At 41.6% G+C, this 22,025-nt stretch overlaps 1 protein-coding gene across 1 annotated transcript in view; it reads right to left on the reverse strand.

Annotated features, from left to right (window-relative positions):
• The window catches only part of MCC (MCC regulator of WNT signaling pathway), a 275,349-nt gene that overhangs the window by 125,343 nt on the left and 127,981 nt on the right, over positions 1-22,025 (reverse strand). Inside the window, exon 2 of the mRNA XM_030817748.1 lies at positions 3,427-3,540. Within this exon, the coding sequence (XP_030673608.1) occupies positions 3,427-3,540 (114 nt within the window). The remainder of the gene's footprint in view (positions 1-3,426; positions 3,541-22,025) is intronic.

The following is a 22,025-nucleotide window of genomic DNA, read 5'->3' on the forward strand; positions in this document are numbered from 1 at the left end:
ACACGCCGACTACATCTCAGAAAAGTTATCTCCGAAAACAAGAGGAAAAGGAAAAAACTCTCTCCATTTCACTTAAGGAAAACTGTGTGTGTTCTCTTCCTGAATGCCAAGAGGTAGAAAATTCAGGAGACTTGCTTTCCAAAGATAAAGAGCCTAGAAAGTATTCCACATTACTGCTCACCGATTTTAAAGCGGTTCGTAAGCTTGTTTGACATATCTCCTTCTGAAGTACTTAAAAAATGCAGTAATTTAAAATAATTGTTGGTACTAAATAAATAGCAAATATGCTGAAAGCATCACATCAGGACTATATCTGATCTTAGCCAGTTTCCCACAGGCTCAGTCCTCACTGGGCTGTAGAATGTTGGTGCATGTCTGTGCCCCTATTCAATTTGGGAAGATAGGGGTGTGCTGTTTTCAGCCAGTAAGTTTATGGCAATTTATTATACAGCAATAGAAAATTAATACAGAAGCACTTTGTCTTCTCCATCACATTGGTATTGGGCTCTTCCCTTCATACCACTATTCTCAAAATTCTACCTACAGGTTGATGTCATGAGCATATATAAGACACCTTCTTTTATTCAACCAGTTCCAGTGTCACCATTAATAATGATTCAACAGATGTTGCAGCTATCTTGGTAATGTCTGTTGAACATAACCACCATTTACATTTTACATTTTAATCATGGCACTATAATATTTAGAGAGCTGGTAAAACTTACTAGAGCCACACAGCATAAGTTTACACATGAATTTGCTCTTCTACAATCTGGTAAAGCCTCAAACATGAATCTTTTACCAAGGCATATAACACCGAAAGTGCAGCACAGTCATTTCACTGTTCTTATATTTTTCTTGCATAAATTTCATGTTTTTAAAGACATAAGTCTGACTTTTTTTTCCACGTTCTCCTTCCTAGGTTCCAGTATATGAACTGGGAAGAAATCTCCAGTGAGAGGAGCAGAGAGTAATTTTTAAATCTACTTTGCGTAAGAACGCAAATAAGAGAGTCAGTAAATGTTCTGTGATGTGACCATTATCATCAAGGGTAAAATTAGTCATCAAAAGCTATTACATGAGGATGGCTTGACCACAGGTAAGTAAAAAAAGAGCTGAATCAATCCCTGACTTAGAGAAAAAATTTTCCATTATCCTCTTACCATCCTCTGTAAAAGCTGTCTTTGTAGGCTTAAATTTTAATAAATACCTTCCTGGTCAGTTTTTAAAATCCAAGACTACTCTACATGCCAGCTTCCAATTAAAGGCATTCACAATTTTCTTTTTTAAAACAAATTCTCATCAATAAGAATTGCTAATGATGGCTGGCTTTGGGTGGGTATAAATTAGAAAACATGGTCACCACCATTTTGTTGTTGTTTTTAAATACAAAAATAACTATTTTCTCTTAAAAAAAACACTGTAAAACAAAAAAAGCACTGAAAAAGTTTCAGTTCGGAGACCACCACTGAAATATTCTAATGCTTTCTAGTTTTTTCTATCGCTATTTTATTACTTTTATAATCAGAAGGAAAATATTTTAAGTAACATTTTCATCTAAGTAAAAACTGAAAATTTTTGTCATGTATAACATCCTGTAGTGAGAAAAGGCACTGGTGGCCTTGCTGAGCTACTCATTTATCTTTGGGTAATCAAGTTAATCTCCTTCAGATGCCCGTCAAATGTGAAAGTGGATGATCTTAAATACAGAGAATCCTCTCCCTCTACTCAAGCAGTCTTTGATTATGAGACATGAAAGTTTCCAAAAATTTTCCATAGGTCATTCTGGTAAGATGGCTATAGCAGCCTGGTATTAAAATTTATCTGAATTCCCACGTAAAAATAAACAAAGCACTTACACAGTAAAGCCCAAAGCTTGGAGACAAGGTATGCCATTGAACAACAAAATACAAGCAGGTAAGAACAAACCAACACCATCCGTAAGATCTGAGTGGCATTAGCATGGGGAGAATCACAGGGAAACAAGGCTGATGTATCTGAGAACTGGAAAACCCCTAAAAAACCAAAAGGAATTCACAGGAAAGTAAGGATGCCCAATTGGAGAATAGTAGCTAAAACTAGGAGGGGTTTTGCCTGACCAAAGAGTCAGTGCAAGGGGCCCACAGGAAGATTTGAAGAGGCTAACGTAGGCTAGTCCCTGTGAACTTTGGAGACTGCCCTCAGGGCTGCCTTCCAGGAAGAGAAACTGCTGGGAGTGGAAACAAAATTGAACAGGATGGGAATAATAGAGACAAAGGAAAGAAAAGGTCCAGATAAAAGCAGGTAAAAGGAACAGAGCCAGATAGTGACAGAAAGCAGGCTGCCATTTTTGACAAGAAAACAACAGAAGGCTAGGTTCTAAACACTTTAGAAAGCCATTTTAAACCCTGCCCCCTGAAAGTTCAAGGAAATTATTTTTCACATGAAAATGAAAAACAGAAAAATACTGACGTCAAATCCCATACAAAGTTATACAAAATAAGGGCAGAACATCCTTATAAACCATAAAAGCATGCCACAACACAGACCAAAAACATAATCCCCCAAACAAAAACACTCCAGATAATAGCCTACTATTTCAAAATAAACTAAAAGACATGAGACAGAAAAGAACATTAGGAATTAGAAAAATTCAGAAGTGAGAAGAGTTAGAAATAAAATGAAAATGCATTTCAGTAATGATGACTACACTGGAAGGCACAAGAGAAAGGCTAAAAACAACATATAATATCCCAAGAGAAAAGGAAAAGAAAAAATTAAATTAAAAAAGATTTAAAATATTTAAGATAGTAACAGATAAAGATAGGCAAAGATGCTGTAACATACAAATGACAGAAGTCCTTGAAAAATCAAAGCAAAGGAAGAAAATTAATATTAACAAGGTAATTAAAAGACCAGGCACAAGGGTTCATGCCTGTAATCCCAGCACTTTAGAAGGCCAAGGCAAGAGGATCACTTGAGCTCAGTAGTTCAAGATCAGCCTGGACAACATGGCGAAACGCCATCTCTACAGAAAATACAAAAAATTAGCTGGTAGTCTCAGCTACTTGGGAGGCTGCGGTGTGAGGACTGCTTGAGCCTGGGACGTTGAGGATGCAGTGAGTCATGATCGTGCCACCGCACTCCAGCTTGAGTGACAGAGAAAGACTCTGCCTCAAAAAAAAAAAAAGGTACCCATCTGGAAGGGACCCCTCGGTAAGCATCTTGGACTTCGTAGCTTCTGGAACTGTGAGAAATAAATGTTGTTTAAGCCACAAATCTATGGCATTTGTTACAGCAGCCAGAGCAGACCAAGACAGAGTATTTGCTGATAAAGCTGTAATTTGTTTTGTGGGAATTTCTGTACCCATGTTTTATCTTAAGATTAAATATTTAAAACAAAAAACAAAAAAACAAACAAACTAAAACCCTTTCCAGATCCCTTACCTGTGCCTTGGCCAATTTCTTTTCCAGAAGGTCCCGTTCCCTCTCTGTTTGCTGGAGACGTTTATTAAGTTCCACTATATCTCCCTTTAGTGATGCCAGGGCTGCTGAATGGAGCTGTGGTGACAGAAAGGAAGAGATTAGAGTATTGTAGCAGAGATGCATTTCCTTCCCTTCATTCACGCAACTAGCGTAACCAAATAAAAAGCCTGTCATCCCAAAAGAAGCACTTTTGAGAATGAAGGTAAGCGTTATGAGTCTGGGGGACAATGGACATAAATCAGGTGTGCTACCAGCAAGCTGGGTTATATGGTCACCCTAAATATTATGTGTGGGACATGGGACCTAATTTTGGATGGTATAATCAGGCCAGAGAACAAAACTTCTCTTTCCAATGGCTTTCCCCAAGTTACTCAGTGAGGATGAGCCTGACAGCTGAAGTGGAGCTGCCTGATTCTAATCATGAGAGGCAAGAAAATGCAGAACCATATTAATTTTCACCTTCAGAAAATATGAAAGCTGAATAGGACAATTTGGATTTTTGGAATCCAGTCATCTAAATTGCTGCATGTATGACAGGCAGACAGGCACTGAGCATTAAGGGAAAAAAAGTGGCAGAGCTCATTTTTTAGATGGTCTCCTTGTACAGTTGACCCATTTATTTTCTTGTTGGGTCTTCCCTCCTCTTTGCCTCCCCACTTCCCCCAAGAGGCTGTACTGGCCAGACAGATGCTTATGTGCTAGCAGGCCCTCTTTCAGGAGCAGCACCAGAACTCTGACAAATGATGCTGTGAAAAGACAAACCAAGGATCAACTGAGGTATCTTTCCCCAGCCATTTCTCTGGGTTAACTGGAGTTAGAAAGAATGTTCTTCGAAAGATTAACAGGAGGCCCCACGTACGTCCAGAATCTCAATCGGTTCAACTTCCAGGTTCTAAAGACTGGACTTTGGCTGCACACACACCTACCACATGTGTACCTTCTGTGATTTTCAGGCCGACGGATGCAACTATTTTTAAGACCCGTTCAACACACTGGTCCCAAAGCAACACCCTGAAACCTCCTTTGAAACCTTGAAACTTTCCATTCCAGGTGGAGCTCAGACCATCCCCTCGCTGAATTCCATACTACATTTGGGTGAACAACTGGAATTAGAAAAACCATCCCCTGGCTTTATAGGCTTTTTGTAGTCTTTGCCAAGAAGGATTCCAAGTAAGAAGCGAGCAAATACATTTGATCTTTAAAGACGGACACAGAACGATGGTACGTAACTCAACTTTGAAGATTCTCATTTGAGGCTTAGAAAAAAGTGCTTTTCTGCAACCTGCCCTCCACACACAGCATGTTGGCTGGCAGGCTTCAGGGTGAGGGTGCGGTGGGTGTTGAGTGAGGGAGAAGCAGATATAAGGCAGAGGTCGGGTTTCAAAGCAGTTGTTTTTGTTAGACTCTAATAGCAGTAAATGTGACTTCACTTAATCGCATCGGAGCAGCAAACCAACAGATCAATAGCTGATTTGAAATCAGGAATGCTTAAAATTAAAAAAAGAAAATGTCAGGCAATCTGGCAGTATTTGTCTTCTGAGGTAGGGCTAGGGCGGCTTAGAAAAGGTCACTGTGGGTTTCAGATACAACGTTTTGTGTGACGACTTCTCAGTACAAATACCACAGTGTTCCCGTTGTATAGTCTTGTTGAGATTGTTTTGTTTGGTGGAAGGGGAACAAATTCACTCCCTTTGACGGTTAGTTGCCTCCTCAGCCTCTGAACTGTCAGTCTGAGGATTTTTCTTCAGCATCTGACACTGTGGCATGTTACACAATTATACCAACTCTTGAGAAAGGATTTGCCACCTCACCTCCGGCGAGAAGGATAAAATATGTGAGAGCTGACATGTTCTTGAAGAAATTGAGGAGTGGGGATAAGGATCCCAAGGTCTGTTAGCCTAGACTTGCTTCCTTCCTCATTATCTCTCCCCTCCTACTTCCGGGGAAAAGGGCTGCTTGAAGGGGTTGGGGGAGGCCTGGAGGGAAAAGCTGAGAGAATGCTGCATGCTCCCCCATGGACTCCATGAACTGGGCCAGATGGAGACAGACACAGAGTACTTACTTCCATCACAGACTTGGAAGAGGGGTCCAGGATGGGTCACTATCATGCGGGAGAGCACTGGCCTTGGAGTGATAATACCTTCTGGCCTACCAGCTCTCCAGATTTCCAGGAAGAGCTGTCAGATGCCCAAGGGGGCAGGTCCCTTCACTTCTCTGGATGGAAGGTGCCTATGTATGAGGTGAGAACAGATTCATTGAGAATCTCATGAATGCAATGGACCCTTCTACTAGGGCAGAGATGAGTTTGGGATGCATGCATATTTTCCACCCAATTATGGTGATGACACCCTCTGGAATCTATCTATGGGCCCCTCAGTAAGAAACATCTGGACTCGATGTCAGCTCTGTGACCCCACATCAGTTTCAGAGACTGTCTCATGCGTCATCATCACAGATGTCTGAATGGGGAAAAGAACCTTGGTACTGATGTCCCCTACTCCATAACTGCAGGTGAGGATCTGGAATGCAGAGACTGACTTGCTTACTCAAGGTCTCACAGTCAGCTGAGCACCAGGGCCAAGTCCACAGCACTCTTTTCTGGCTCTATGGTATTGTACATGACAGAGTGTTCAGTTTGTTGCTTGGATGAAAATTTTACTTAACATATCTTCTCTGATTATAAAAGTAATAAAATTGCAACAGAAAAATAAACCAGAAAGAGCATTCTCATGTTTTAGTGATGGGCTTTGGGTGGTTTTAAGCTGTTTCTTGTTTGGGTACTTTTTGTTTCATGAGCATTTTTTCCTAAGTTATTTTTATATTAAAGACACAATAAAATAAAGTGACTGTTTTCTGGACATGCAGGCTGTAGCATAAATATTGTACAGGGTTATTTTGCTTCCTTACTGCAGTCTGTCCACCAGCTCTTCTGATAGAAGGAAAAACTGTAACAATGAGGTAGAATAAAACATGTTTCTTACTGTTACTGACAATTACTCGGCAGAGGCTGTAACTAGAGAGAGCAGAAGATGGAGTGGGGGAAGCCACCAACCAGCCACAAGCCACACTGCCTAGAATTGGCTGACAGACCACCCCGTGACCTCCTGGACTGAGTTGGTGAGGAGAGGAGTGGACTTCCCACCACAAGTTTGAGTGCTGGACACTCAATCTCTGTGAGTTTGAGTTCAGTGGCACTCCGTGTCCCACTGCATCACCAACTCAAGTCATCAAAAGCTGACATAACCTCCCTTCTTTTGGGGTTTCACCCATCTCTGGCTTATTGGTGGCATTCATGCAAATTCAAAAGCTAGAGTGTTTGTGAGTGATGCTACACGAAGGAATTTATGTAGTTGTGTGTTGGCAAGCATGAAAAAATTAGTTTAGAGGTCCTTCTAGGCAGTTAAAACTTTTTTACTGAAATATAGTATTTACACATATTTATGGGGTACATGTGATATTTTGATGCATGCAAACAATGTGTAATGATCAAATCAGGATATTTAAAATAAACATCACCACAAACATTTTTCATTTCCTTGTGCTAGGAACATTTCAAATCTCTTCTAGCTATTCTGAAATATACATTATTGCCAGCTATAGTAACCCTACTGTGCTACAGCAGGAGTTATTTCTTCTAACTGCATGTTTGTACCCATTAACCAACCTCTCTCTTCATCCCTCCCCCACTATCCTCACATTCTTCCCCACCTCTGGTATCTATCATTCTATTCTCTATCTCTGTGAGATCAACTTTTTTAGCTCCCACATATGAGTAAGAACATGAGATATTTGTCTTTCTGTGCCTGGCTTATTTCACTTAACATAATGACCTCCAGTTCTGTCCACATTGCTGCAAATGACAGGATTTCATTATTACGGCTGAATAATATTCCACTGTGCATATGTACCACACTCTCTATATCCATTCATCTGTTGATGCACCCTTAGGTCAACTCCGTATCTTGGCTATTGTAAACAGTGCTGCAATAAACATGGGGATACAGGTGTTCCTGTAATAAGCCGAATTTCTTTCCTTTGAACAAACATGCAAGTAGTGGGACTGGATCATAGGGTAGTTCTATTTTTAGGGTTTTTTTTTAGGAACCTCCACACTATTTTCCAATAATGGTTGTCCTAATTTACATTCCCACTAACAGTGTATAACAGTGCCTCCGGGTAATTTTTAAAAGGACTACCAGTGGGTTTAAATCTTGGAAAGATAAATGTAATAAAGCAACCAAAATTTTCAAGTATGTATAAATGGGAAATTATATTTATGCCGCTTTTTGGGATCCCTTTAATGATATTCTGGTTTCTGAAATGGCCTCTAACTTGAGTGAGAGATTCAGACATATGAACGATGAAGTATGATGAAAAGAAAATGTTCCATGAACCAAAGAGAAAGAAAACACATGCTGTTTAGAGTCTGTGCTAGTGTCTTCCTCAACACATAGCTCTTCATACTCAGGAGTCAGATGCTGATTTTTAGCTGGTCATATTGCTGCTCAGCTAAAATATTCCAGTTCCCATCCTTCAGTGCAGTTTGAGCTAGGTATAGCCATGTGACAAAGTCCTGGCCAGTGCGATGTAAGCAGAAATACTGTGTGAGAGGCATGGGAAAATCTTTTTGAGAGGCCACATCCTTTTTCCTTTCATCCATCCTTGCTGTTTGATATCTTATGTGATGGATGGAGCTCTAGCAGCCATCTTGTGCTACAAAGCTGAGACTCTAGGAAGCAGAAAGGTGCCTCAGTCCCTAGCAACTTTGTGGAGCCATCCCACCAGCTTTGGACTGCCTAACCCCAGACTTGTTACAGAACTGCAAGAAATAAACCTCTGTTGTATAAAGCGCTATGAAGTTGAGAGTTTCTGGCAAATGAAGCTGATCTAATCCTAATTCGCAGAATCAGATAAACCTGGGTTCAAATCTTATCTATGCCACTTGTTGGTGGACTGTCTTTGCACAATTTAATCCCTTTTGTTGTAGGGCTGTGTCAAGACAAATGATGGCATCCAGAAAGTGACTAGCATGGTGGCTGGAACCAGGGAAGCACTCAAATGGGTTTGTTTGAAGTCAACAACCTTCTCAGGCAGACCAAGTCCCATCAGAGGTGCTAGGGACACTCAGACTGGGAAAACAGTCCTGTCCTGGAGAAGCGTATCACCTGGTGGATAGCACAGGACTAAGAAGCCAATAGCTGCATTGCCAGATTCTGCTGAAATCCTAAGGCTTAAGGAGCTGACAGCCAGGGCTCTTAGTTCTCTGTGAAATTTTAACATGAGGCCTAAATGAGGTTAGATAGGACCCTGACACTTCGTATACAAACCTGGATCTAGTGCATGAAGGATATAGATCCATACATTCCTCACATTTCTGGAGATAAAAGGCCCTAATTCCCTAGGCTGTTTTGAGCCCTGCTTCACATTCATTTTACAGTGTGTATCCAAACGAAACTAAACCACCTGGACATTTGGCTGCAAGCTGTCAAAGTGGTTATTTTTGGATAAAACATAACTTGAGTAAAATAATGTCACTGTTCAACTGACTGTAAGGACAAGCCCTCTTACCCTCTGAGAGGAAAGGTGTCCAGCCCCGCTGAGCCCAGGTGAGGAGTGAGCAGTGCCCTCATGACAGACTCTCCCAGGGGTTTCTTCTGGTGAATAGACGTCTATTCCATTACATATCTGCTGTGTGACAAAAGGCTTCATACTTCATAAGGTGCCCTTGAACTCTGCAGTCCAGTGACTGATGAGAGCCCCTCCAGGAGTGTCACTGCGTATTTCTGGTTATTAGGTGCTTCTGCATTTTGCTACCACTGGCAATAAACACAGCAGACATGCCTACACTACCCAGTGCACACGGCACTCTCCAGGCACCATCTCCTCTGACCTTCATCACGCCAGGACTCTGTGGCCTAAGGGCAAGCTATGCTTCCCGATTTGCTGAGGGACAACTATTTTTTCCCATGAAACACAGTTGGTAAAAGGAATACGACTTGAATAAAATGGTGGAGAGCCTAGATTCATCTTTGTGGGACTTCAGTCTGCGCTTTGAACAGCACGGTCTTCAAAGGGCCCAAAGACACGTGCAGCCACAGCTGAGGCAGAGGAATGAGTTCATCCCCACAGGCCCTATCTAGATACAGGCACCTCATGCTGCTGAGGGCTGGGCCAGTCTTCCCGGCTTTGTTGGAAAGTGAGTTCATCTGGGGTAAACTGTGCTTGTTCTCTTTCTCTTTAGCTTGCTCTGGCTACTTGAAGTGCTAGTTTAACACTCACTGCCAGCATGCCTCTATTGCCTTCCCACTGAGTGATGACAGGAGTTACAGTGGTCCCCCCCCTTAATGGAGGGAGATCTGCTCCAAGACCTGCAGTGGACGCCTGAAACCTCAGTTAGTACTGAACTCTAGATGCACTATGCTTTTTCCTATACACACAAAGCTATGATAAAGTTTAATTCATAGTCAGAGATTCAAAATAACCAATAGAACAGACCAATTATTAACAATATGCCAGCATTGCTACTCTTATGCTTCGGGCCATTATGACGGAAAATAAGGATGACTTGAACACAAGCACTGTGATGCCATGGCATTTGATGTGATAACCCAGCTGGCTAATGGCGGGGGAGCACAGACACTGCAGATATACTGGACAAAGGAAGGAGCCCTTCCCCAGGTCGGACAAAGCAGCCCAGCACGCAAATGCATCAGGCTACTCACAACGGCTTGCAATTTCAAACCTGCCAATTGTTCATTTTTGGAATTTTCCACTTAACATTTTCAGACCGCGGGTGACTGCAAGTAACTGACACTATGGGTAAGGGCGGACTACTGTACTATTCTGTCTTTCTAGCTGAGCCACTTGCTTTCCAGATACAAAGTATGCACAATTTTTGCTTATGTTTTAGTGATGACAATGGGTAGTGCCAACTTCTCTCATCCAGTGACCTCTTCATTAAAGGGGAAGAAATCAGAACTTAATTTCACTGAACACGTATTTTTGGCAGGTTCCGCACTGCATGCTTCATACACTTTACCTGTTCCATCAGCTGCAGAGGAAAGGCAGTGTCAAATCCCAATGCCAAAATCTGGGAATATTCTTGAGAATTCCAGGCCACCAGGCAGTAATAATGAAAGTAATAATATTAATAGTTACCGTTTGCTGAATATTTATGGGTATCAGGGGCCTGGGCTAGGCACATTACATGCCATATCTTATTTAACCATCACCACAATGCTGTGAGATATATGTTATTACCTCCTTCTGGCAAACGAGGAAACCAAGGCACAGAAGAGGGGTAGAAAATCAGCTGAAGTGAAGAAAACTAATAAATATTAGGCTGGTGCAAAAGTAATTGCAATGGCAAAAACCACAATTACTTTTGCGCCAACCTAATAGTACCGGAGATAATAACACAAAAGGACTCTATGCTCAAATCTTCTCCACTATGTGCATCGCTGGCACCTCCAACTCAACATGCCATGGCTCTCCATTGCCTGAGGGATGTGTAAACCTGCTTGTGTCCATGTATGTGTGTGTGAGGGTGGATGTGGGGCGGAGGTGAGGGGTGTGCACAGGCAGGGCTGGAGACATGGGAGAAGCAGGGTCAGGGTTTTCGTGATGGCAGCACCCATGTGATTTTGGGTGGGAGCAGGGAGGGTGGCAGGGCAAGTCCTCCAATGCTGTGATGAAGCTTGGGACTCAGCTTGGTACAAATGTGGGTGATTCTCTTTGTCCTTTCTGTGCTTTTTCATCCTCTGTAGAAGGGTTTGTATCGGATTATGTCTAAGATTCTTCTGGTTTTAAACTCGTAAGTGTGCTTGCCTGGCATGTTCACCTGTCCAGGCACCTGAGTTCTGCACTATGGGCTTTGCATACTTTATTTGCCCACTGGTCCCAGAAAAATCTGCTGAAGCTCAAACATTTAAGGAAGCTTCACTCTATACAGAACTGTTCAGCCAAGATCTTTTCCCTAAAAATGGAATGAGTTTTCAGAATCACACATCGTCTTACCACTGGCAAGGGAATTTGAGAACATCTAGTCCAATTCCTTCATTGTAGAGAAATGAAACCGAGACTCAGAGAGGTTCAAGGTTCGTCAAATTCAGATTTCCTGGTTCCCTGTCCAGAGGCTACCTCTCTCCCAAAGGCAGTCCAAGAGCTCGTGGGCAGTCAATAAAATGTGTATGTCCCAGCTATCCTTGGAGACAGCAAGAAACATCTGCACATGAAAAAGCAGCCTCATTCAGCTTCCCCTCCAAGACTCCACACCCAGGTGCTCTAATTCAGATACATAAAGAACAAAATGCCTGGCAAAAGGGTAGCGTTCCCTGCTAGATGGATACCATCAGGCCTGTTCAGTGACTTCTAGGACTGGAACATTACTCTTTACTACCGGAATTCCAGCTAGGGGCACCTGCTATGTAGTATTTCAAGAAATGCTGCTCATAGTCTTGAAAGTTAAAACTCATTAAATATAATCTACAAGATGTCTCATTGCATGCAAATCACTTCTGTGTGCCCTAGATCAACTCAGAAAGCAGCAGCTTTTCATCTTTCATTTTACCTGATAATTTCACTGAGAGGTCAGTGGCCCCTGAATTATTTCTTAAACTTCAGCTGAAATTCAGTTGCTCAAAACAGCATTCAAAGGCTCCTTCAACACAGCACCAGTGGGACACCATTTATACAAGAAAGATTAACCCTACCCAAGGATGGCTGATATAGGGAACAGTGCCAGATCACAAAGCAGGCCCAGGTACTCACTGTGAAAGCTGTCATATTGGTCCCCAGGACCCACTTAAAGCCACACCACCCCTTCTTCAAATAAATGGTTAGGAAATGGCTCCCAAGGTGGGGAGGTGTCTGAGACTGACAATCAGCTTTAAAGATGACCCACAATCCCATCCCATCTGTAAACATATGCTCCCCTGAAAATAAGTCTCATCATCATAATTTTTACTGGCTAACACAACTGTTTGCTATGTGCTAGATTGCTATACTCAGCACATAACATGCATTTTCTCAACTATTCTTCACATAGCTTTATGAGATGGGTAGTGCTGTTATCTCCAATTTAAAGAGGTAGGAATTGAGACTTAGAGGTTAAGTAACTTGTCAAGCTAGTAAGTAACAGAGCTAGAATGAAAGCCCAGGTCTGTCTAACCCCAGGGTCTTGTTCATAACTACCAAGTCCCCTGCTTTGTAACAGAATATCATAGCACTTCTGAGATCCTTGCAAATACCCACGAAACTGTTGAGAAGAAAAGATCTCAGAGGGTTATTCTGTTAAGAGAAGAAAGCAGAATTAGCACAATTAGCATGGGGGATAGAGAGGTATTCATTCTTTAAAACTTTAAACATTTTGAGAAATAGAAGACCATTCAGCTGGTATCAGACCCAGGAAGGAATCAGTGAAAAATTAATCTCCAGCTATTCCCACATTCTATGTGGGAAAGTTAAAGAGGGCAAAATTGTAGTATAGGTAAAATAGCCCTTACAAACACCTAACTTTGCTGCTTAAAGAGTACAGAGAAGGAAAGGTCATTACCTTCAACTGTTGTGATCTTTAAAAATTAAAAATCTAAACAGAAGAATATTTTATATACCTTGTAAAAATTTCCTATACAAATATTGTAAGACAATAGTAGCTATTAAAAATAAGTTAGTATTTTCCACTAAAAAAACCTAACATGTAGTAATATTTATTTTCAAGGGAAACGAAAATTATGTGGTTATACAAGGGTTTTTGGAAAGAAACACAGACAAAATATAGACACTGCAGTAAGCTAGCTGCACCAACTTAAATTTCAAGGTGGGTTGCATCCTAATGACACATCATGAAGGAGATGAAGATGTAACAATTAAATCCAGCTAATCAGAGGACATGAATATTTCAGTGCACGCTAAATACTGATGTGATCCCCCAGGCGGAAACTCCCACAGAGAATTCTATGAACATGAATAAAAGGGTTCTCTGACAAGGTCTGCATTGTTCATAAATTTTTATATTGATCCAATTTAGCAGGTATTGAATTCCCCATTCTAGAGAAACCAAGTACCTTTAATGGTGAAACAGTCAATAAACTCCACAGATCAGGAAAGGCCAAAGTATTTTTACAGCAATGGTTGAAGTGCTTTGAAGAGACCCTAGATTTTAATGCATTAAGGACAATACTTTTTGTCTGGGAAAGCAAATGGAGGTTTAGATTTATATGTGTGTGTGTGTGTGTGTGTGTGTGCATGTTTACACACACCCATACACACACAGACATACAATTACCAACATATACACATACAGAGTATATATAAAACTCAAGGCACATGCTTCCAGACTTTTAATTCAAGTATAAGAGTTAGCTAAGATGTCAGCTATTTAGATACTCAATACAATCATTTTTAAATGCATTCTCATCTTTTAAAATATATTTTAATATGCATTATTTCATTTAAAGAAAATCAGTTTTAAAATGCTTGATGCCATGGCATGCTCCGTTTCAGGGAAGGCCCAGGCAGGCCCCGGCTTGTCTTGCCTCACCACAGGGCTGCTGACGGATGGGCCATTTACTGCTTGCTGGTACATCTAATCCAAAGCACCAGGAGAGGAGAGAGGAGACACATTTCAAATCTGCTTCGTGTTCCCTCTCTGATGGGGCCCTGCTGACTGCTGCAGAGAACAGTGTGTTTAGATAGAAAGAGGGAATGGCTTTTAGGTCTGAATCTTCTTTCCTTTCCAAATCACTCTAACCCAGCCAACAGTAGTCCCAACTCGGATCACTTTGTTCCCAGAAAATGAAAAAAATGGGAAAGAGATTAGGTAAGTCAGAAAACAACATGAGAAAACAGTTCCATGGTTAAGGACATAGGCTTTGTCAAAATGCAAAAACAAAATACCCTGGACTTGAGTATTAGTTCAGCTTTGGGTAACTCGTCTAACTTTTCTAAGCCTCAGTCTACTCATCTTTAAAATGGGAACAACACCTATTCATTCTAGTTGAGAAGATTAGATGAAATATTTCAGGCAAATCACTTAACCACAATATCAGCTGGCAGAGTGTTAGCCACAAGGATCGTTGCAATCCTTTTTTTTTTTTTTTTTTCCCTGAGACATGGTCTCACTCTGTCACCCAGGTTAGAATGCAGTGGCAAGAACACGACTCACTGCAGCCTCGATCTCCCAGGCTCAAGTCATCTTCCCACCTCAGCCTCTCCAGTGGCTGGGACCACAGTTGGGCACCACCACGTCCAACTAATTTTGTTGTTGTTGTTGTTGTTGTTGTTGTAGAGACAGGGTGTCACCATGTTTCCCAGGCTGGTCTCAAACTCCTGGGCTCAAGTGATTCTCCCACCTTAGCCTCTCAAAGTGCTGGGATTACAAGCTAGAGCCACCGTGCCTTGGTCCACTGCCACCTTACTGACCACAATTATCATATGTCACCTCTTCTGCCTGCTAAAAAGTGTCGAAATAAAATCAGGCTTTGAAAACAGTGGTACGTTACTATCCTATCTCATTTTCACAAGTCCTGATTAAGCAATCAGAACGATTCAACACATTGGAGCCTAGATCACATTAATCAGAGTAATCTACACTCTGCCTTTCAACATGTGTAATTGAATCAGCTGCTCCCTGCACCAGGGCTGGGCCAGCAGGTAAGTAGGCAAACACATTCATCCTAAACAGCCTGGAAACCGGAGTAGCCTCATGCCCGCTTTGTACCCTCTGCCTCCTGGGTCCTCATATCATTCAGGTAAGAGACAGTCCAGAACCAAGCGGGACATACATAATGACCCCAAAATCAATTTCCATAAAAATGCATCTCAATAGTACAACAGAGAGGACCAAAGAAGTTATTGTAAGCAAGGACACACACAAAGGTCATCTATTCATGATAGAAAAACAATAAAAAATAATAAGTTTTTGAATAAATTATGTGGCAGGAATAGAATACTAAGTTGTCACCAAAACAGAGAAATATATAATTAACTTAGCAATCATTATTTCCCACATGTATGACTCATTTCCTAAGTTCTTTCATGTTGGTTTCCAATTGTCCCCCACAGACCACCTATTCTCCCTCACCCACTTTCTCTTTCCTTCCTTTTTTTCATAACCCTTACTATGACCTGACATCATATCCTAACATTTTTTTTTGTTGACTCACTGCCCCCATAAAATTATGAGTTCCAAGAAGGCAGGGATGTCAAGAGGCTGGGGAAATAGCTCATGAACAAGAAGAACTGTGCCTGGCACATGGTAGAATTTCACACAGTATTTGTTGAACTGGTAAAGTTAGCAAATTAGAAAATACAGATAAAGGAGCATTATCCTTACCTCTTCCCACCACCACTATGAGATGATATCAACTGCAAATATCTGTCAGACATTTCTGTACATGTAACTACACTTAAGATAGTTTATGCAAAAACAGTTTTTAATATAGTACTATTTTTGGCCACAATATCTAACTAGAAAGAAGTCCAAAAATACATGTACCAAAATGTTAAAAGCATCCCCAGGTAATCTCTGTGTAGTGTGATTACAGATGAGTTTCTTTCTTAGGTTTATTGTATTTTTTCCATAATAAACATATATTAGTATTATACAATTTTTAAGTGTTTTCTTGACCCTATTTACAAACTCTTATGAAAAATACAAATAAATAGGTAATCCTTGCTCTCAAAAAGCTCCCAGTGTATTCAGAGAGATAAACCACGGATTTTCCAAATCTAGGAGTTGGAAAGATCATTAACTGTCCTCTTATCCAACAGTCCAGCCAGTGCCAGAATCCTGTCTACAGTGTTGCCTGCAGGTGGTCACTATGTCTATGTGATAAAAAGCTCGGCAACTCCTCAGACAGCCAAGCCTGCTCACTGTTGGATAGCTACTGGCATTTGCAAATTTTACCTTACATAGCAACTCTGAAATTGCCTCCTTGCAACTTGTCCCATTGGTCTAGTTCCATAAGTAGGATAAAATTAGCTCTCTTCTATACTCCAAATTCTCCAAGTAATTCACTCTATCAGTAAGATCCTTCCTAAATCATCAAACCTCCAGAACAATCCTTCATCGCCCAGGGGCCCCTAGGATGTCAATGTTCCTTTTGGTAAATGGTAGCCAGGACCAAGCACAGCACTCCAGATGAATTCTGCCTAGCACATTCTTACGTGCCGATCACTTTACAGGAGTTTTCATAGAATTCTCACAGTAAACCGAGATAGGTGCTACAATGAACTCATTTCACAGATAAGGAAACTGAGGCACAGTCTGTTTTCTAATACTTGAAACCACAAACTTCCAAGCTGACCTGTCACATTTACCACGGGTATCCAGGGTCACACATTTTGAGATCCCATATCTGGTGTGGGCTAAGGGAGAGGGCCTGAGGACTCAAGACTGCAGACTTGGATGGTGCTCAGCACCAGATGGTTTATAGCAGTGCTGCTCAAATTAGAAAGGCCATTAGTACCAGAGGGAGTTTCAGTGGGATCCCCATGCTTGCTCTGACAGTGCCCGGCACCAGAGGTAAGAAGCTCCCCTGTATAGGTAAAGGGCAGCCTGAACTCTGTAGCCAAAAAGGCACTGTTCTACACAAAAGGACCTTGTTCCTGCAAGAGAGCCATGAACCTACCCAAGCTGGTGCACCTCCTGCACCCCACCCCATCTGCCAACATTAGCCTGGCCAGGGCCTGTGAGTGTTTTGCAATCCTTTGCCAAATCAAAGATGTCAGAATTGCAGATAAAAGCTACAACACAATGCAAGTCAACCACAGACCAGAATGAAATCTGGTGGTTTGAGTCTAGCTTGACAGCATTCCAGCTCTTTTCCTGTAAGGAGCTGCTTCTCCCTCAAAAGCAGCCTGTCCTCCTACTTTGTCTCTAGAAACCACAACATACTAGTAATTCGGACAGGTATGCAACAGCTCAGCATTATCTTAATATAAAAAGCCTCCCTGTTTCTTCCCCCTACCTACAAGAAACACCAACATTTTATCACATATTGTCTTGCCAGTTCTCTTACAAACTGACTTATTCCTTTTTTGTCCCCTTAATTTCATGGGCTAATTCTGAAATTAATAAAGTATGGCAGGGGTAGCGGCATTACTGGCTGCAGATGGGATAGCTAAGGACAATGCAAGGTCTCCTACATCGGCACTCACCTCTACCCTTCTGCCGTTACAGGGACTCTGTGACACTCTTGAAAGAGAAAGCAGCAGGAAGAATAAAGAGGAGGCTACCGTGATGGGCTAATAAAAGAAACGTTTCTTTGGGGTTTACGTTTATTGGTTGTTTCTGACTTTCTCTAAATGGTAGGAGCCCCCAACCCAGCGGCACCGTCTTCCAACCTGTAACCGCCCAATAAATCCATATTAGGTTCCAGACCTAATGGTAATAGAAACAGCTTGGTTGCTGAGGGAGGTGGGGAGCTTTTGGGTAATCACAAATAGCACACAGCTTCCTAGAAGTAAGGCCTCTTTCATCATACATTTTTGGGAATGACATTGCTTTCTGCCCCCAACACATACATTCATTTGCAAGCTAAATTTCTCCTGTGCTTATTAAGAAGGGTGGGAGGGGGCAGGGAATGACAGCTGCATATTTTCCCAAGCTCATGAAGCCCAGCCTAATTATTACTTCAAACATGCCACAGCAAAAGAAGTGACATCTAATCCTCGATTTTCTTGTCATGTCTACCATTCCCCCACCTCCTTGTAGACATAGCACTAGGATGCAAACAGAAAAATTCCCTAAAGCTGCCTTATTTTGTTTCCTGAAAGCAGAAAGGCAGTGGGCAAAGAAACTATGAAAGACTCCTAGGCTGTTTAGGAGTGACACATTCCCAACATAGATAAAAATATCAAAAGAAAGTCTAAGTCTGGGAGTGACTAGAAATACTGCCATTTTTAACAATACAAAAACTAAAATTTACCCAAACACTTAAAGTCAAGCTCCACTACTAAAGAAGTTTACACTGACCATCATTAGGCATGGGACCAAGTACAGCGGTGGAAAAAATGTTGAGTAACCTTTTGCCTGATATTCAGATGGAGTGTCCTAAGAGTCCTGGCATGAGCTACCCCGTGAGGTCAAAATTCTGAAATGCTAATCTTGGAACAGTGTGGGTGATAATACAGTTTAAATGCAAACATCACTCTGAGATGGATAAACAGGACTATAAGATTCGAAGACTCTGAGTCTTCGTAATAGAGTTTAAATGCAAACATCACTTGAGATGGATAAACAGGACTATAAGATCCGAAGACTCTGTGAGTCTTCCTATCACCCTCAATACAGGGCAACATTTATTTAAAAAAAAAAAAAAAAAAAAAAAAAAAAAAGCTTAGTTTTGGGCTCTCAGAAAAATATCACAAATTTGAAACGGGATGATTTAGCTCAGAGGTAAGGAGAACAGAGGCAAATTAGCACTAGTTGGCAAGCATATGATGAATTCTTAGACTGCAGGGACTCACCAGGATATGCAGCAAGAGATAATGGGTTTACATTTCAGCATGAGGGATTCAGGCTTGCTCTAAACATCTTTCCTGACAGTGAAGCTTGTTATGTCTTACAAGGTACAGCGATGGCTGTGGAATTACTCTCCCGGAAAACCTTTCCAGATAGGGGCGAGTCTCATCTCTCTGGGATAATGTGGGGGCAGCCCTGCCTGGGAGTTTGGTCGGCAGCCTCTCAAGATTCATTCCAGTCTGATGATTCTCTCATTTTACACCAATAGATGCGCTGGGGCAAAAAAGGTGAGTCAACACACACGGAACAGTTATGGAGGGCATTTCTTTTCATGTGGCAAAGAAAAACAGTGGTTATTCCAAAGGAAGCACAGGAACCTCAAAGCTAGCTTTTCGTTTTATTTTCTTAAATCCTGGCAATTGTGACTCATAACACAGAGCAACATTTACAGAACTGTGAAATTTGTGCACTTCATTCCCTGATGTGCTTCAGCCTGGGAGCTATGGCATTTACACACCTGCAGGGCTGAGGGCTACCCAGAAAAGTGACTTAAATAGAAGTGGAAGTTTATTTAAAGTGATTGATACATAAAGGAACAGCTTCCTCATCCCCAAAATAACAGGCTAGAGTGAAAAAGGGAAAGAGACTCACCACTTTAAATTTTAACTTCAACAGACTGAAACTCTCTAGACTTTTAAAACAATTTATTTCTGGGGCAGAGAAACATGACCTACAACCACCACCTTCCCCTTTCGATAACTATCTTTATTTTTGAGACAGGGTCTCTCTGTCACCCAGCCTGGAGTGCAGTGGCATCATCAAGGCTCACTGCAGCCTTGACCTTATAGGCTCAAGCAATTCTCCCACCTCAGCTTCCCAAGTAGCAGGGACTACAGGTGTGTGCCACCATGCCCGACTAATTTTTAAATTTTTTGCAGAGGTAAGGTCTTGCTATGTTGCCCAGACTGGTCCTGAACTCTTAGGCTTAAGCAATCCTCCTACCCAGCCTCTCAAAGTGCTGGAATTATAGGTGTGACCCACCGCACCCAGTCAATAACTATCCTTAAAAGAAATCAAAATTATTCAAAAATTACCTGCAGTCTCGGGATTTTAAACATTAACAACTGAACCTACCTCACTTCAGATATCACATTTTTGGGAGGCAACAGTTTTATGTCCGTGAAGAAAAAGTGCAAACATAGCAACTCATTTCCTAGGGAAACACACAGCCTTTGAGTATCCTTATAAAGCAACAAAGTTATGCTGGATTTTCTTATATACCTAGTGCAATATTAAACCAAGGGCATGCCACAACAAGCCTATTTGGAGCTTTATATACACTGCACATGCTTGTGGAAACATGGCAACTTAGAGAGCCATAAAGAATTCATAACTTACATATGGAACATTAAAATTTTGATGAAAATGTGCCCTTTTCCAGATAAATGCCAGATGTTAAGAGTACCTTCATATCCGTTCAGACAAGTGCTTTAACATGATTCAGTTCTTTGAAACCTCCTGAAAAAATATACTTGCACTTCTTTCCCCCATTACATTTATGGAGAAAGATTTTCACATACTTTTTATTAAAAACTTGACTAAGAAAAGATGACCTGTGCTGCGTAAGTTAAATGATTTCCATAGAAATACATTATTAGAGTATACAAAAGGATAAATCTATGCCATGAAAGAATAATACAAAGCAGGCTCTTTCTACGGTGAGTTCAACTTCCAGAATCTACCACAGGCACAAAACCCTTGTGGTTTACAGAATTCTGAATCTCGTAGTTTGAACAATGGGTGCAGGCCATAGCAACTGAGTTTTTCGCCATGTCTGTTTTTTTAATTAAGCCCTCCTAGTGGGTGGTGTTGGGGGGAAAACAGGGGCAACAGATCTGAGACAGGCAGCAGAGAATGGGGCAAGGGCAACAGACTAGTCCACAAGGCTAATTCTATTTTACCCCTGAAGTCTATAAAGCACAAAGACTCTCTAAATTCAGGCTTGACTAGTAGCAAGCAATAGCTTAGGCAGGCATCAGCCCCCATGATATCCACCAACTCTCTTGCAGGCATCCAACAGACACAATCGGTGGATATAAAGACTGTGTTAGCTAAGCAAACAGCTTTAAGACAAGCCCTCTGTGCCTCCCCATCACCAATCCCCAGCCCCAGAGCAGCCTGAATGCCTCCCTTAAAGAAATCTTGAAACTCCCACCGTCCCAGACTCCCTGCCCTCTGTCCTAGGAAGACAGAAAGAAGGGACACTGATTTGCATTGCTCTTGCTGTTTTATAGGTAAGATGGGAGGAGAAAAAGGGGAAAAGAATCCAAAGAGTAGGGGGAAGAGGGAAATAGAATGGATAGGCTGTATACATGGAGATAACCATTAATTCTAAAGGAAGCCAAGAAACCCAGACGCAGAAAGGAAAATAAAAATAAGCAAATTAACATTATAGGTCTTTTAAAAAAGTCTTTTTGAAAGACTTTCCTCTGCAGGACCATTCCTACACCCAAATGTGTCAAAGCCTTAATCTTGCGTAGTCTCCTGTAATGCCACCCCACACCCTATAATCAGCATGGACCAGCAAGGCCAAGCACACCAAGGAATGCTGATGTTTAGATAACTGGGTGGAGATGAGGTGTGGACTGAGAAACAAGTAAAGGTTGTTCTTGAAAAAATGTTCTCTCATTAAGACCCAGTCAAACTGCTCGGGTGTGGCGCCAAGGGGGTTAATGTACAAATTCAGAAACTCTATATGGGGTCACATTCTGGCCATGGGGAGACACAAGGGTAGGTTTCTTAAAATGCATTGACTTGACCTCTTCCCCAAGAGCAGTCACCTTTTGAACTGCTGTGGGATGACCTGGGAAAAAACCAGAAAGCTCTGCAATCAGGCACTCTGTGTGAGTGTTTGTAGGCAACAATCAGAGGGCTGTCTAGAAAACAAAATGCCTCATTTCTTTAATAGTAGCTATTCAGGCAGCAAGAGGCAATTTAAAGACTGGCCAGCAAAGTGCACTGTTTGGGAGATCGGCATAAATGATAACATTTCTATTCTACTCCAGCTTTTATGCATTGCTCAACTTCACATTGT

This window comes from Nomascus leucogenys, chromosome 2 (assembly GCF_006542625.1).
Source record: "Nomascus leucogenys isolate Asia chromosome 2, Asia_NLE_v1, whole genome shotgun sequence".
Taxonomy (NCBI): domain Eukaryota; kingdom Metazoa; phylum Chordata; class Mammalia; order Primates; family Hylobatidae; genus Nomascus; species Nomascus leucogenys.